General features: G+C 46.8%; 5 protein-coding genes across 5 annotated transcripts; 3 read left to right on the plus strand and 2 right to left on the minus strand.

Moving 5' to 3' along the window:
* Nucleotides 1-120: 120 nt before the first annotated feature.
* N7462_000330 (splicing factor u2af large subunit) lies at nt 121-1,939 on the plus strand (the record flags this gene model as incomplete). Its single annotated transcript, XM_057072056.1, has 3 exons — nt 121-156; nt 206-1,384; nt 1,439-1,939. 3 exons carry the CDS (start codon nt 121-123, stop codon nt 1,937-1,939), a joined length of 1,716 nt encoding a protein of 571 aa, XP_056938586.1.
* A 593-nt stretch (nt 1,940-2,532) lies between these two features.
* Nucleotides 2,533-4,231, minus strand: N7462_000331 (putative cellobiose dehydrogenase; the record flags this gene model as incomplete). Its single annotated transcript, XM_057072057.1, has 2 exons — nt 2,533-2,640; nt 2,699-4,231. 2 exons carry the CDS (start codon nt 4,229-4,231, stop codon nt 2,533-2,535), a joined length of 1,641 nt encoding a protein of 546 aa, XP_056938587.1.
* A 6,718-nt stretch (nt 4,232-10,949) lies between these two features.
* Nucleotides 10,950-12,073, plus strand: N7462_000332 (uncharacterized protein; the record flags this gene model as incomplete). The annotated part of the gene is made up of 4 exons (XM_057072058.1): nt 10,950-11,022; nt 11,083-11,772; nt 11,834-11,960; nt 12,013-12,073. 4 exons carry the CDS (start codon nt 10,950-10,952, stop codon nt 12,071-12,073), a joined length of 951 nt encoding a protein of 316 aa, XP_056938588.1.
* Nucleotides 12,074-14,702: 2,629 nt separating this feature from the next.
* N7462_000333 (uncharacterized protein) lies at nt 14,703-14,969 on the plus strand (the record flags this gene model as incomplete). Its single annotated transcript, XM_057072059.1, has 1 exon — nt 14,703-14,969. One exon carries the CDS (start codon nt 14,703-14,705, stop codon nt 14,967-14,969), a length of 267 nt encoding a protein of 88 aa, XP_056938589.1.
* Nucleotides 14,970-15,520: 551 nt separating this feature from the next.
* On the minus strand, nt 15,521-16,858 carry N7462_000334 (uncharacterized protein; the record flags this gene model as incomplete). Its single annotated transcript, XM_057072060.1, has 2 exons — nt 15,521-16,566; nt 16,666-16,858. 2 exons carry the CDS (start codon nt 16,856-16,858, stop codon nt 15,521-15,523), a joined length of 1,239 nt encoding a protein of 412 aa, XP_056938590.1.
* Between the last annotated feature and the right edge of the window lie 623 nt (nt 16,859-17,481).

The following is a 17,481-nucleotide window of genomic DNA, read 5'->3' on the forward strand; positions in this document are numbered from 1 at the left end:
TTTTCCCCTTCGCTGAGGTACCAGCGAGAGAAGTTAGTCACTCCCCAAGCCCAACATGAACGGTGACACATATTCCTCCAGAGGTAAGCCATCAAAGGTTCCCTTGAAGCTCTGATTCTAATGATTTCAGACTCTGGACGTTCGCGTGATCACTACGTAAGTACCAACTTTGCAGTTCCGTATGGCTGCGACTAACTTATTTCAGCGCGACGAGCGACGTGATCGCGATCGGGGTGAGAGGGGTGGCGATCGACCTGAAAGAGGAGAGCGACGCCGGTCTCGCTCACCTCACTACGGCTCACGGGGCTCGCGCCGCGAACAGGAGCCCAATTCCTACTCCTCGAGCCGAGATTACCGCGCTCGCGAGCGTGAGGATCGCTACTCCAGTCGTCGGGACGACCGCGAATGGGACCGAGACCGTGGAGATCGTGGAGACCGGGGTGAGCGTGCTGGAGGGGAGCGTGCTGGAGGGGAGCGCGCTGGAGGGGAGCGCGCTGGAGGGGACCGTGGTGATCGCCGTCGCCGAGACTTTGATGACAGACCACGACGGGACCTCTTCGACGAGAGACCTCGACGTGGCGGCCGCGATGATCGTCGGGAACGCGACAACGAGCGTGCTGCAGGTGGTGGCGATAGAAGAGATCGAGCCAAGCGGAGCGCTTCTCCCCCGCGGAAGAAGGAGCCTACCCCAGATTTGACCGATGTTCCGTCGGTATTGGAACGCAAGCGTCGCCTCACACAATGGGACATTAAGCCTCCGGGATACGAGAATGTGACTGCTGAGCAGGCCAAGCTTTCGGGCATGTTTCCTCTGCCGGGAGCTCCCCGCCAGCAGCCAATGGATCCCAGCCGTCTGCAGGCTTTCATGAACCAGCCTGCTGGCTCGACTGAGAACACTGCCCTCAAGCCATCCAACTCTCGTCAATCAAAGCGTCTCTTTGCATACAACGTTCCCCCGGGCGCGACTGGGGATAATATTATGTCATTCTTCAATCTCCAGCTGAATGGCCTCAATGTCATTCACAGCGTCGACCCCTGCATTTCCGCCCAGCTTTCTGAAGACCAGACGTTTGCCCTTTTGGAATTCAAGTCACCAAATGATGCGACGGTTGCCCTGGCTTTTGACGGTATCACCATGGCAGATAGTGGGGACAAGGGACTGGAGATCCGACGACCTAAGGATTACATTGTTCCCAACGGAAGCGCTGATCAGGAGTACCAGGAAGGCGTGCTCCTAAACGAGGTGCCGGATTCACCGAACAAGATTTGCGTCTCCAACATTCCAGCTTATATTCCGGAGGAGCCTGTGACAATGCTGCTCAAGTCCTTCGGCGAACTAAAATCGTTTGTTTTGGTCAAGGATGCATCGACCGAGGAGTCCCGGGTAAGCTTGTTTCTGACATCGTTTTTATTCTGATTATCACTAACTCATAAAAAGGGTATCGCCTTCTGCGAGTATGCTGATCCCAACGCCACGCCCATCGCCGTCGAAGGCCTCAATGGTATGGAATTGGGTGATCGCCACCTTAAGGTATCCCGTGCCAGTATTGGAACTACCCAAGCTGCTGGTCTGGACATGGGTGTCAATGCCATGTCGATGTTCGCCAAAACTACCTCTCAGGATATGGAGGCTGGTCGTGTGTTGCAGCTTCTGAACATGGTGACCGTGGATGAGCTACTTGATAACGATGACTACGAGGAGATTTGTGAGGATGTGTCCGAGGAATGCGCCAAGTTTGGACAGGTCCTGAGCTTGAAGATTCCTCGCCCCTCCAGCAGCAGCCGTCAGTCGCCTGGTGTCGGCAAGATCTACGTCAAATTCATCGATGAGCAGTCCGCCACTAGTGCTCTCAAAGCGCTCGCCGGCCGCAAATTCTCGGACCGCACTGTTGTGGTCTCCTACTTCGGAGAGGAGAACTTTGACGTGGATGCTTGGTAAAGCCAATGACCTTTGATTTTCTTACTGGTTTCTTTCTATTATTCCTCTTTTCTTTCAGCAGAAGGAGTCCAATTGTACCATAGCAACTAGGGCCATATTTACCTGGTCATGATGGCTTTCTTTTTTCAAAAATTGCCTTGAAATGTAATGCCTCGGCGTTCCTTGGTTATAGTGACATCCTCTTCACCGTTATTAAACAACCGGCTTGTACTTAAACAACCAGATATCGTAGCCAAACAGCAACAGACTTTCGAAGCAACGAGGACAGTGCGGTATCCCAAACACTACATGTCAATGTGAGCAAGTCCCATGCTGAGCGTATTGAAGAGGGAAACCCCATGTAAATGACTATCACTAATCAGTACTAAACCTGAGTGAGATTGTCAATCCCTGATTAAGGACCATTCGCTACAAAATGTTTCATCAAACCTAAAAAGCGTAGCATGATGAGGCATGCGATTTCTTTCGTGAATTCTTAGGACTGGGCTTTCATTTAAGCCGAAACCTGAGCAGAAATTGACTTTGAAAGTAATCAACATTCCCTCTGGAGAGTATCTGTACATCTATATGGACTTAATTTTAAATACAATAACTTATTTTTGAGCTAGAATGCGGCTCGCGGCCGCCTCAGCAATAACCATGATGGTGGCCTGGATGTTACCGGTTGGGAGGTCAGGGTGAATGCTGCCGTCCACAACGTACTATGGTAGGTGGGTAAGTATTTGCCGTTGATTGCTGATACAATATATTGAAACTCACCAGGTTATCCATTCCGTACACCTTGGTGTTGGTGTCAACGACAGAGGTACCGTTGTTGCGGCCATCGTCAATACCCATCTTAGCAGAGCTGGCGTAGTGGTCACCGGTAGTCAAAGAGGCAATGACAGCGGAGGTATTGAGGTTAGTTATCAATTCAAACCCGTCATCAGAGCGAATATTCTCAAGGAAGCCTTGAACAAAGTTGCGGGCGGCGAGACGGTCATCGGCAGTCTGCAGGTATGGCGACTTCTCGATAACAGTGTTTTGCTTCGAGTCCAGGCCCAGAATACCAGAAGAAGTAAGACCGTGAGTCATGTAGGCCGTAATCTCAAGGACGGAATCCGCCTGGGGTGCACATGAACCCTGGTAGTAGCGAGTCTTGCCATGGAGCTCTTCCGAAGTGAAAAAGATCGCACGGTGCTTACCCTGGGTCAACAGTCCATCCTTATGTCTGTAGAGACTAATATCGGTCGTATCGCTTCCGTCAAGGATGCTGTCGTAGTCAGGGATGCCGTAATCACCGGGAGTCTTAGCATAAATCTTAAAGATAGGGTGATCCATTAGACCAACGCCTACAGGAAGGTTGATCCACTCCTGCTCTGGCGGGACATTGATGCCGCTCTTCTTGGCCGTCTCAATCTGCTTCTTGGGGCCAATTCCAGAGTTGAAAAGCAGACGGGGAGTAGAAAGAGCTCCAGCAGCGAGGACAACACGACCGTTAGGGGCAAGAGTAATGATCTCAGTCTTTCCAGTGGCTGTTTCGACCTCGACGCCAGTGACTTGGCTGCCAGAACGGACAACACGGAGCACCTTGGTTCCCAGACGCAGCGAGAATTTGTTGCTCTTCTGAGCTTCGGGTAGGTAGGTCCGGACGGGACCCGCACGCTTCTGGTCCTTGATGTTCCAAGATGGGTGGCTGTAGACCTTGTGCTTCTCGTTAGGCTGGGCAATCATATCGACGGCCTTCCAGCCAAGCTTGCTGAACAAGCCCTGAAGCGCAGTGTAGAGACCCTGGTCGTAACGCTTTCCATCGGCCGATGGCAAAACAGTACCCGGGTTACGCTCATACAGCCGGTCTGCAGCAGGCTTGAGGTCCTTCCACTTCCACCCCTCTGGCCAGTTCGTGTTATCATCAAAGTCGTGCTCGGGAGGGTGCACGAAAACCATATAGTTGACTGTCACTCCACCACCCAGCACACAGGCAGCATAACCGGCTGTGTCGGTACACATATATTCATCCCAGACGTCAAGGGAGCCGACGTCGGCTGACAATCCAGGAAGGTCAATGGAAGTCAAGTTGTCATCCCAAACGAGGGTTTCATTGGCCCCGGTAGCAACGGTTGGGCCAGTGCCTCTTTCCAAAAGCAGGACCTTCTTGCCAGCCTCGATAAACCGCTCGGCGGTGATGATGCCGGCAGGTCCGCCACCGACAACTATGTAGTCGTAGTGTCCATTCTTGAAGCTGGTGGCTGCGGCAAGACCGCTAACTGCCGCGATGAGGGCTGTCTGGCAGCCTGCTCGAAGGAACCGCATTCTGTCTGGAGATGCAAAAAAGTGGACAAATGGGGTCTAGAGTCTCGAAGGTTGTCTAGACCTCCGGATGCCGAGCATATTTAAGAATCTATTGCTGTCCAGGATATAGAGTGGCCTGTCTCAGGGAGTGGCTCGCCCGGGACCATGTTTTCAGATTGTGTCATGTCTTCTCCAGTCTAGTGCTCACCTTCCTTGTCAGGTTAGGGCCAGAGCTCTATAGTTCAAGATCTGCTTACAGGAGCATTGGAAATCTTCGCGCGACCCGCACTGATGGGCAGAGTCGAATGGGCCCCACTCTGAAGATGAGTCTACCCTCAGTAAGCAAGCCTTGAAACAAATGAACACTCCGGAAAACGTCCGTAATGCTGACGAAGAATGGACACTTCCGAAAACCCAGTAAAAACGACTGTCGCTTGGATCCAAAATCTACTTCTCCACCGTTGGGCCTTAGAATGTCGGTGCCGACGTCTCACCGGCTTCCCGAGCGGGTGAAATAGGGATTCTAATTCGCTTGGCCGTTCCGACAGACTTCTCTGCAGACCGTTGGATGTATTCCCAATCAGATTAATAGAGTGAAGATCGCTCCCGGAAATAGAAACGATCGCCGCTACTGTCGTTTAGTTCGATTCCCACTGGCCACGTTATCTGATTGAGATCATCAGAAGCGGCTGGCCTGGCTGGATGTTCGTTTACCCGACTGATCCTCGGACGGGCTGGCTTGATATATTCGATAGTCTTTTGACTAAAAGTTTGATGATGTAAAGCCCTAACGAGGGACGAGAGATAACTTGAATCACAATTCCCCAATGACATATTCGAGTAGATGCCGCTTGTTGTTTTGAATTCCCTGAAAGTCCTCTCCAATTGAACAAGCATTCTCCTTTTCAAATCAGTCTTCAGCATAGTCTCTTGGAGAAGTAATCGTATTTCCATCTTCAGGCAACTGAAGGAGCACATTGACCGTCTTTTTTACCACACGGACTTATGTGATAGGAGGGCGAGAAATTCAATTGGCCAGCTTTCGATATTACTAAAGACAAGGCCAGTCTAGAAGGATATGGTTGGAAATTAATTAGAGAGGTTTCAGAGTGCAACAGATAAATGAAGGAAGGAAGAAGTATCTTGAATATGCGTGAGTGAAGATGAGCGATGACCAATCGTATCCAGTTAGTTCCATGCAAGGTGGTGAATGTGTCAGGCAATCGACGGTGTGTATAAGAAGACAAATATTAATCGATATGTACAATGTAATAAAACAAATCAGCCTTGCTCTATCATGAAGATTTTTGCATCTGTAGAAAAAAAAAATTTCACATCAATCAGTTCCAACGAGGGGATGGAAGCAAAAGAAAAATAAATGTGTGGGGCGAACCGGGATTGAACCGGTGACCTCAGCATCTTCAGTGCTGCGCTCTCCCAACTGAGCTATCACCCCCTCGATAACAATTGCCCTAGAATTGTCAATATCAGGTTAAAGGATCAAACATAAGATCTATCCTAGCTCCCAATGTAGCAAAAAATGGATCGATAAATTTCTTTGGTGCAGCGGTGTATCAGAAGGGCTTCTGTATGGTATGAGATTTTGCTCATTCAGTGACTTCAGCGTCTTTGGTATATACTCTATTATTAAGTTGAGATAGATTCGGTTTAGAGGAGGATGTTATGGATAAAGTAGCGACAGAACAATTCAGTATAAACCGATAGGTAATTTGTCGCAATAGTGTAGACTGAAGATACGAAGATCATTAGATCCTCTCTAGTTTGCCTGTTGTCCACTCTTTTCTTATTGTATATTATTAAAAAGAAAATAGCCTCGTGTGACGTTCTCGAATATAAGAAGATGTGTAAAGTGCAATCTTTCATATGAAAGGAAAGAAAACCAACTATAGTTGGTTATTCTGTGGGTTTCACGAATCTTGAAAGATACGGATGAAAATGTTACTGTCGCAAGTGCAGAGTCCTATATCTAAATAAAAAATCACTTCACATGTAAGGGGTGATAGCTCAGTTGGGAGAGCGCAGCACTGAAGATGCTGAGGTCACCGGTTCAATCCCGGTTCGCCCCATCAAAATTTATCTTTTTTTCACTCTCTCGCAAGGAGAAGAAGAAGCATGATCCAACTTAGTCTTTCTTTATACCGTGATTGGCTCCTTCATTTTTACTATTGATTTTTTTGTACCGTTTTTTTCTACATTGTCTATTGATATTCAAGCCAGGATTCGGTTCAATTTTCTTTCTATATCTTGGGCCCTTAAAGACACGATTGCTCTGGCATATTTCTCTGAGTAAACTTTTGATTGTAGTGATCATGGTGTTTGGCATGAGGATCATAGTAGCCATGATTTGATTAGCCTGTCGGAAATAAATGATGATAACTATGCTTGTAGCCCACCTAATTCATAGGCATGTTGAATTAAATCCATTTGCGCGAATCTGACATCTCTAAATGTTGAATTTGTCCTCACTGAAGTCTGGCGCTTGAGTCTTGGAAGCGGCCCAACCTCTAGTAATTGATCAAGTCTCAGCGAGCTTACAGAGCTTTCATGAGTTTTCCGGATACATGTGATAGGGCATAAGAACTTTCTGCTCTATGGTCCAGCGCGGCGATATTTGTTGTCTGCAGCTCAAACAATATTTTAGGGCTTCATTTATTTTTTATCTCGGTTGGGATAATTTAGGCCTTGGCCCGGTACAGCGCGAGACTGTACAACTGTTTTTAAAACATGTGACTCAAATACCTTCTAGCTGCATATGTCGAATAACTTTGGCCTTTGGCGTGAAATTGCTATACGCTCCTGCCAATCATTTTGACTTCCTATTCGGAGGCCGAGGTGGGATATTGGATTAATTCAGCGGACATATTTTACAACTTTTTTAGTGATGGTAAGCCAGTTGCGGGTGAACTGTCTTATAGCCCCGCATGTGGGCCAGAATATGATACATTGGCCCATGCCCGCCAACCCTTATTTGATACAAAGTTAGTACCGGCCCAGCATGCCTTATATACGTAGGTCGGCTCATTCATAATGAAGGCCCCTGGAGGTAAGAGCACCACCAGATCCGTGTCAAAATGGACATGTTTATTGGAACTGGTGCCAGGGCCTGTGTGCTTGAAAGGAGGGCAAGGGGACTTGCTTTACCTTTCTGGTGCTAGATATCCAGGTAGGAGCCTCACAGCCAGCTCATGTCTACTTGTGAGTCGCGCCATTTATGGACATGGCCCCAATGGATGTGGACGGCAGGTGGGATATGGGGAAACCTTCTATTAAACTCTGAGGTCGAGTGCACGATATTTCCATGTGAGTGACGATAGCAACCTAGAGGACATTTGATGATAGTTGATCTAGTATCCTTGCCCTCCACCCTCTAGAACCGTTTTCATGCACTGTGTAGTCCACTGCCTTCTCTGTCCTGGGATTCCTCGAGTTCTAGACATTTCTCTCTATCACCATAAAACTTCTGATACTGGCATATCCTGTCACGTAGGGGTGTTCAGGGGTGAACTTGAGCAGCGTCCCGGTTTTTGCTCGCTCTCATATTTTCTGCCGCCGACATCTACAACCCGAGCGTTGAAATATATATATCTTCAAGTCTTAAATTATTTGATCGTTTAGTCCCAATTTCCCAGATAACTACCCATGAGAGAGAATATGCCCTCATGTAGAGAATAATATTATGTTTTCAAACATCCATGAGTTTTGGCAGTGCAATATGAAGCTTAAATTCATAAACCCATGTGCCAGGTAAAAAACGGGTATTATATTCTACTGAGATATGAAAATAAGTTTGTATAACGTCATCAAGTGGGGTGATAGCTCAGTTGGGAGAGCGCAGCACTGAAGATGCTGAGGTCACCGGTTCAATCCCGGTTCGCCCCATCAAAAACACTTTATTTTTGCCTATCTCCATCAAAAATCCTTACTTATTATATAGTTTTTGTCAAAACTCATTCATGCCCACCAAAGAAAGAGCAAAACGGGTCCATGTTTAACAACCCAGGTGTAGGCAATGGAAAAATGCTCCGCTGCGAAGATTCAAGGTAGGATTTTCCACTTCTAATTTCGCAAAGGGGTTTTTCATCTTCTTAAGCCCCTTTAAGCTTCATCGCTTCGCCGTTTATTATCGACACATCATTATCCACAATCGGCGGAGAAAAGTCATGCCTATGTACTCGGAGCACTCTGCGAATGGAATCCAATTCCACCAGCAGAGCGTCCATTATACACTGGAGATATAGCAACTTCAAGACAATCTCGTTTCTTCACATATGTCGGTTGAAGAAAATAGCCGGATATATTATCGGTGGCGTCGTGGTCACATCAGCAGCCACCGCACTATAGAAGCTAATTCAGAACAATTCTCACATAGCGAAAACAGCTTCCCTAGTACTAGGAGGCGGATCCCTACCATTAAAATCATCCCAAAAATGCCCGTAGCTCAAATATCAGTTGGCGATTCACAACAGTGCAAATGCTGCACGGGTTGAAGGTTTGTTGTATTACTCTGTGCCAAGGAAATTCCACGATCTGAAGTATTAAAAAGTCCGCAACAGGCTCTATATATTGCGACTCTGCCTCTACACAGAATCAGTCACCTAAAATATGAACTGAAGTTGTTCATCAAGGCGCCATTGAATGCATATGCATGCCATCGAGTGCCTGGCACAGGGTTTGCGATGTAACGAGGAGAATCAGATCAGCCATCATCAGTGCCCGCAAAAGAATTGCACTGTAAGAATTGCAATTTTGCCATGAAGTTAAGATCAGAATTGGAAAAAACCTCTGGCGTCAAGCGGTCCACAAAATGTTGATCACTAGGCTTGTTTAGTGTATTGGTGATACTCTAGAGAAGGAACAGCTTGGGTTCCATTTAAAACATATGCATGGTAGGATTTAGGTTTCTTGAGAGAAAGGATTATAATGTCAAGATTGGGGGCTATTTAACATCTACTGGGGTGATAGCTCAGTTGGGAGAGCGCAGCACTGAAGATGCTGAGGTCACCGGTTCAATCCCGGTTCGCCCCACTCGAATTTCTTTTTTCCCCCATTGTTATTCAACTTCGTATCCCCAGGTGTGAAGGGGAATGAATGGAAGATGAACATGGGCGGACACATGTTTTTGTTTTTGTACGTTCGTCTCAATTAAGGTAAGGTTACTATGTTGCACTCAATATTATTCACCTTGGCTATGTTTACTCCCGATGGAAATATCTACCGATCTTTCCTCTGATAATTCTCAATACAGAACGAAATCAATGCCATAAAAGACGCAATACAAGCTCGAAGTTACTTTCGCCATCCTGAATCTTGTCCCAAGACCTCAACTAGCTTCAACGATTCTACGGCCTCATCCTGAGTTCTCTGGCCAAGTAGTTACCGATCTACCTTTTTCGAAACGGCCTGTCACTTAAGACAAGCTCAGTGTCATGTAGTACGAGAACCATAGGGATTATGTATTGGATCAAGCTATCAAAAGCAACGGATGATCACCGCGCATATTTTGACCAGCCGTGTTTGACTTGACTATTTAAAAGAGATATGGCTTTTTTAAATCTTGAACTGATCCGTGCTAATTCCGGAGGCTACTGGCATGATCGAGAAGGGTTAGGGAACCTAAATCAGATATTTTGTGGTTACTTATTTTGACCTCTGTTACTATTAGCAGCGTCCACAACGATAGTGGAAAGAGATGATGGGAGAGTTTGCTAAAAATATCAAGCGCCAGGCCAACAACATGCTGGCCCGAGGCCATAAATCCAAGCCTGGAGTATCAGGTATCGAGCCTAGACTGCTGCTTTGCAAAACATACAACCTGGTTGGCCGTTCAGAAACTGAACTCAAGTTTGTTGGTTGACATTCGCGCTAATTTGGTATTGCTACACACCACGCGGTTCTTCCCACCAATTTCCAAGAAGTTTTCATCCCAGTGGTGTCTAGTTGTCCAGAGTGATCTATTATGGATATCTCAGACAGTTCAACCTCCAGGGTTGGGTACCATGAGGTGTTTATGAGCTAAACGCAAAAATTACCACCTGCAGGCAATAAGTTATGTGTCAGCGTGGTAGATGCTACAACTGGTAAGGCTTTATTGACCGGTTATCCGCTAGAATATCCGCAAAACTACAAGGGGGATCCAGGAAATCGATTCAGAGCAAGTTTATTTTATTAAAATTGCCGAGGAGCATAATATCCCCATGATATGCATACACTAGGTCCTTCCGGCCGGCACGGCGCTGTATACGACTATGGAGCTGTGCAATGAGAGGCTAAGCGGGACTATGACATGTGTGGCCAGAATAATAAAGCTCAAGGCTGCTATAAAAACTGCCTACGTTGGAATTAGGGGGCCAGGGATTCTTGTCGCGATAATAACTGGACAAGAAATGCTAGAGAACAACGGCGTCATGGTCGTGTACCCTGTTGATCACTGGCATGAAAGAATTATAGGGATTTCACTGGCAGGGTACTGAAGACCGAGGTTAAGCTAGAAAAGGAGCAAAAAGAGGCTGGAATAATGATAGAAGTTGGCTGCTACGATTTTCCCGGCTGTTGTGCTCGCTTCTCGGAAGACCGTCAAGTTGGGGCCAAATCTGAGGCTCGGCAGGGCACGGTTAACCGCCTCCTACATCTCACTTGAGCACTCTACGCCAGCGCTCGAGTCCGACTATCTCCAACCAGGGGTAGGCCGATCGAACTTGACATAATTACTCAATAGAAAATGAACGACAACGGCGCAGATACCCATGCATTCGAGAATGCGGATTCTCAGATCGACCCAGCCGTTCTTAAAGGTAAGCTACAAGTCTTTGGTGGCCTTTAGGATCATTCATACTGAATGGCTGCCTACCCAGAGTTGCCGAAAGGATGCAAGGTCACATCTACCAGGAAGCATGGTGTCAGCTTCTGGGGGCAAACCGGTCGCATAGATGTTTCGCTTTGGGATGGTAGTCCGCAATCCTTCTTCATCAAGACTCTTGTGAATAAATCAGGCCTAGATATGGTCAAGGGCGAATTTCAGTCAATAAGCGCAATACAAGATGTCTTGCCAGGAAGTGTTCCAAGGCCCATGGCCTGTGGTACCTATATTACTACACCAGACACCCACTTTTTCCTCTGCGAGTTTCGAGAAATGACAAACGATTTACCCGACCCTCACAAATTTGCCGCTCTCCTGTCAACGCTGCATCAAAACAGCGTGTCTCCCACCGGCAAATTTGGGTTTCACATCACCACGTACGCAGGAAATTTACCCCAGTTTGTGACATGGGAAGATAGCTGGGAGGCATTTTTCGCCAAAACCATGAGGCAGGCGCTTGACTTGGAAATGAAAAGCAAAGGGCCTAATGAAGAGCTCGATATCCTATCCCATGCTTTGTTTGAAAAAGTTATTCCAAGGCTTCTAAGGCCACTCGAGAGTGACGGCAGAAAAGTGAAGCCTTCGCTTGTACACGGAGACCTTTGGCACGCAAATGCGGGGACTGATATCACTAATGGTCAGCCTCTTGTCTTTGATGCATGTTGTTTCTTTGCACATAACGAATGTATGTTCGTTCCTCTATGAAACACTCCTTTCTATCCATGCTAATCAGCTCGATACCCAAGATGAATTTGGTCAGTGGCGACCGGCCTGTAATAAGTTTGGGGATGAGTATGTTGCTGCCTATAATAGATTCGTGCCCATTTCACCACCAGAAGAGGATTTTGAAGGCCGTCTAGATCTCTATAGATTGTGAGTCATTCTAGCTGCTTCGTCCTGACCTGCATAGCTTATATCATATTAGGAGGTTTGACACACATGTATCGGCACTTTTTGTCGATGACCAGAAGCTCCGCACACAGTAAGTCATGCCTCAATATAACCTCTGTTCTCTATCAGAATAACTCATTGCCTTGAAAGGGTCCTCGACGTTATGAGAGATTTAGTGCAGAGATATGGCTAGTGGGACTATGATGGAAATGGTGCTTTATATCAAATCTCGTATTTTCCGAACAGTGCAAAAGGTTTCCGCCAATATCCGCGTTATTTTCAACATCAGTACATGATGGTTTTGTCATCGGCAGTTCCTTGGAGGATGACGTCAAGCGGGTAAATGCGAAGGTGTTTTCTTTTTCTTGAATCCATGATATAGTCATCTATTATACTATCTATACCGGATAATGTCTGGCAACTTTTAGCGCAAGTCCAAAGTAGTTTCTTGCGGCTCTTGTAGACATTTGGAAATGTGAAACGAACGAAGGAAAAGGGAGGATATTGACACGAGTTAGGCGCCTATGGCTTTGTGGGGGCCGAAACGTAGCCCCATCGGCGTTGGGCATGAAGGCAATAATGATAGGCCATGGGGGACTCAAACGAAAGTGGCTTTTGGCTCAGAAGTCAATCTTATGAATAAATATCATGGGACTCAAGTGATCGGACGGAACTTGAAATATCATTACCTTTGACTTCAGTGATTCAATCTTCAATATGATCAATATGGTATAGAAGTCCGTTTGTATGCGATGGGACAATGAGGATCGGCGAGTCGTATTTTTTTTTTGCGACCGAGGCGACCAATAAATAGTTTCTACCTTCAGCCTCCGCAAATCCAGTCCAATCATCTGTTCATCATCTAGGTGCTTGAATACCTGGAGTCGCGTTGGCGGCATTGGACTTGGCGGCGTTTTAGGTCAGCCCAGGGGGTGGCACACAAACTCCTTTACTGGATACCCATCTCCCAACTGTTTCCGCACTTACGTGCCTGCATCAGGGGGAGAAGAACACTTTGACGGTATCGCGTTCCCTCGAATTAATGATATTCCCATGGCATTCACAGGAGCAAGGGATTTGCTATGCTCATCATGCAAAAATATCCCTCCACTGTCGAATATTTCCTTGGCTCCCGAAATCATGTGGCCTAGTTTCCAGGCATTCAAGACCTTGGCTTTGAACGGATGTCCCTTCTGTCAATATCTCTACAAGGCTAGCGGAGGCGAGTGGGATAGAATAGAGGTGGAACGGCAATTTAACCCTGGACCTGCCTTTTCGATAAAATGGAATGGGGTCCCTCATTTGGCTAGCTCTGATGAAACCTTGAGAGAGAAATCCTTGGAGCCAACCGCCGGATTTGGTCAATCAGGTGTGCTTTATTCTATATTTGCTAACCCAGGTAAGATAAATTTACCAGGATCAACGCCAAGTCAGATGGCACAGTGATCAAGGCAGCTCATTCTTCACCTATAGACGAAGAACTCGCTCGAAATATCAAGACTCGAGAGATTCCGCTTGACCCTACCTCAGAAGAAGTCTTCACGCTTATCAAAAGATGGTCCTCTATATGCTCAGAGCGCCATCCATCTTGTAGCACGAATAGGGCTGGGACACTGCCTCAGTTCACAGTGAAGATCGGACGCGGTCAACGAGCACATCGGAAGCCCGACATACTCCCATCCTTACGGCTTGTTGAGAATGATGTAATGCTAGGAACCAGGGAGCCTTACATAGCACTGAGCTATCCATGGGGAGTAAAAAAACAGCCGGTTCAACTCGAGAAGGCCACTCTCGGGTTATTCAAAGATTCAATTGATTACGCCTCTCTTCCAAAGGCCATCCAAGATGTCATTCAAGTGGCTCAAGGCCTAGAAGTGAGATACGTATGGATAGATGTTCTCTGTATCATTCAAGATGATCCTCAGAACAAGAAGGAACAAATTAGAGAGATCAAGCATATTTTCGGCAATTCTTATCTTACTATACAAGCTGGGGCAATTCAATCCGTTCACGATAGCTTCCTGCGGCAGCGAGATCGTCCTCGTCCACCTTTGAGGCTGAAATTCGATGAAAAAAACAGTATATATATCCGTGGCTACACATCTTAATCTACCGCTCATGGGGCAGCTGCGCATAGAGCCTGGATATATGAAGAATCCGTCTTACCAACTTGGATCATTATATATGCAGAACAGCAGCTCATCCTCCGATGCAGGGATGTTACGTGTTATGAAGATGGCCGAAAGATTTCTCAAAGCTCTAGTCAAGGTGGATTTCACTCAATTTTCAACCCTCAGGATTGGAGGGTGGCATTTAAGCGCAGATTGAGGTCCGACACTCCTCCAGATAGACGGTTGGATGCACTATTGAGTTAGTACACTGGTTTGGATATGCATTATACACCACGCCTCTTGACTAGTCCCCACGACCGATTACCGGCTATTTGTGGCATTGTTCTCAAAATCCAGGAACAAATAGGAGGTCGATATATTGCAGGGATCTGGGAGTCTGATTTGCCATGAGTTTAATGTGGGAGACTCAAAACCTACAGAGCCTGAAGAGAGCTCCATCCCTGCCTCCGGGTCTGTTATGGTTTGCCCAGAGACCAGCCAAGTGGTGTGCGCCATCCTGGTCTTGGGCCGCACTAGAGGGGGGACTAGGCACGAATTTATGACGCGATATAACGATAACACAAGCCTGCAGTCGCCTGTATCTTTTCTCTCGATGGAAGAGATCAAGATTGATGCTATGGGAGAGATCCTTAAAAATGGCACAATAAATATCTCAGCTCCTCTCCTGTATGCTTCTTTTGAGCTGCGGACGTTTGATGTGCCAGGGGAAAAACTTCAGTATCAGCCAACAGTGTTCCTTATTCAATCTTTGGTGAAGGAGCGATCTCTAGGGATCAAACAACCGCCAGGCACACTAAGCCAAGATAAGGTGGAGCATCCCATTGCAGTGGGCAAGTTTGATGTCATGGAAGAGCAATAATACACTCGGGTGTTTGGTGTGTTCTTCTTAGCCCGTCGATGGGATTAATGATAGAGCGTGCTGGGGCGGGAGATGAAAGCACGTTTCGTCGATTAGGGTCATTCAAGGTCATTAAAAAATCCTGGCCTGAATCGGTTAACGAGACAAGAACGAATATCTCGCTCATATAGAGCTAAATTCTACTTTATTAGTTGGGTAGTGAATAATGTGTGAGAAGTACCTACTGCCCTCGGTATGCATATGCAACGATGTAGATCAAATTTTGTCCTTTTGAAAAAATAAATGCATTCGTCATAGAGCCAATTCCATAGTGTTACCTAGCGTACAGACTAAGAAATAATTACTTATGAAGCAGACTACTTCCTATTATTTCCAATGGAAGATGGTCGGTATCTAAGTGACTTGGAGGAAGCTCATAAGTCTGTATTTATTCTCGTGTTCTTCATTAAGCGCTAATTATAAATCTATGACCCAACGTGTGATACGCTATGCTGAGCGACTATCTAAAGGAGTTCGAACTTTATGAGTTACAAGTAATGAGGTTTGGTAACTCATGTTGTTCGGGTTTTGGGAACATTCTTGATATGAAGTGTGGAATGAGCTGCAGCTTCGAGCTCAGCCCACTTCTTCCTCTCCTCCGGGCTCAAACGCTCCATACCTCCAGGAAAGAATGTTTCTAGCATGTTCCTACCGCTTTTAGGATACCTTTCTTCCATAAGATACAAGGTTTGCATCACACTTGTCTCACCAAATACGCAATCGAATATGAGAGGTGCCCCAAAAGCAGCTGGGTCACGCCACCGTGCGGCTACAAAAATGTTCTGCAGGATTCCAATACCGCCGACGGCCAGCAGAAACCATGTATTCTCATGAACCCCTGCTGCCGTAATGAGAAGCAAAACCCAGATGATGGCAAGGACGATAACAAAGAGCCTCGTAAAAGCAGACGTGGAAACATCAACATTGATTGGCCCGGTAGCAAGATCCTCGAGATCAAGTCCACGTCCGTCGCCGATGATAATGATGACATGCTGACTGCCACTGCCTCGAGTCAGAATAACCACCTTCTTGGACCTAGTCCGACATGCCCACTTCTCTTTGGCCCATTGCGAAGGATAACCCATGGCAAATGAGAGCACAATCCCGCAGATTGTGATTAAAAGAATGCTCCAGTCCCCGAATAATCCACATGGGATTGCCGCAACACCGAGCTGCAAGAAGACGGTCAAAATGCCGCTTAAATATACCAAGTCATATCCTGGATGCCTGGGTCTTGCATCTCCAGCTTTATAAACGGATACACAGAGGCCCGACTGCGCGGGTCTTCCAACATGCTGGCCCGAACCTGGGCGCTCTCTCTCGGCCTTTTGTCTAAGCTGTTCCCATTTCAGATCCAGCAGCTTGTCGACGCATGCGTCGACATCTTCATGCCTCCAAGATCCAAAGTCACGCACAATACGGCCAATGATCCAGCTGGAATTTTCGCGAATATGTCCCGTTTCCGCGTTGATCACTTTACATGCACAATCAGGAGGCGGCATCAACCTGTTCTCCCCAACAGCCGAGGCAACCGCACTCATAGCATAAGCAACCCATCCTAAAGGGGAAAGTTAGTTAGCAATAACATGTAAACCGGTAGTCAAGCGTCATATTCCCTTGGCTGTCAAGTAGCCATGTCGATGAACCAGATGCATACCAAATGAGAATGCTACAGGGCTCACCCTCGTCCCTGCTAACTGAGCTAGTGCACGATTAACAACATCACCACCGAGGAGAAGAAGCACTGAAAAGATGTCCCCCGGGTTGGCCCACTGCTTGGAAAATTCATCGCTTGCTTGAGCCGCATCAAAGGTGCGGCGGGGGAGAGGAGAAAGAAGCGGTGGAGGCATTGCGCCAAGAGCATGAGATATCCAGTGTCTTCAGAGGGGTTGCAAAAGAAACTGATCAAGCAGATCAAGCAAAAGAGGTTTAACGCGAACTTAAAAATATAACCTTTTCCTCGGTCTATGTCAAAAAAATATAATTCAGCCCCAAGTCACAAATCCCAGAACAGACAGTAAGAATTCACGAGTAGCTACCCCACGTATTACCCTTTCCGCGATAGGCTTAGGTGGCTTGGGTGAGATCAATATGGATTACAGAATAGTGGAGACGGTGCGCTCGTGTGAAAAAACATAGGGAAACCACGAGCGTACCACTTAAGCGTCGTGCGGCTCACGGTAAAAAGGGCTCAAGAGCGTAAACAAGGCAAACAGGTTGGAAAGGGGCAAATACGCGAGCCAACAGAGGATCACGTGCAGGATGCGATTAGTGGTCCGCCATGAGTATCATACGTGGGATATGGCTATAATGGTAGCTGTCAATATAGTAGGAAACTGTATGAGATTTGAACAGGATTTCCGATGTTTCTAGGCTCCTTGCTTCTGAAGCCTATTTAGCTAACATCTGATTCCATTCTTGAAAGTACTCAAGCGTCCGCGAACTGCTCACAATGTGTGCCTTGAAAAGCCAA

This window comes from Penicillium macrosclerotiorum (assembly GCF_028827735.1).
Source record: "Penicillium macrosclerotiorum strain IBT 26536 chromosome Unknown utg000001l_segment0_segment0, whole genome shotgun sequence".
NCBI classification, from domain to species: Eukaryota; Fungi; Ascomycota; class Eurotiomycetes; order Eurotiales; family Aspergillaceae; genus Penicillium; species Penicillium macrosclerotiorum.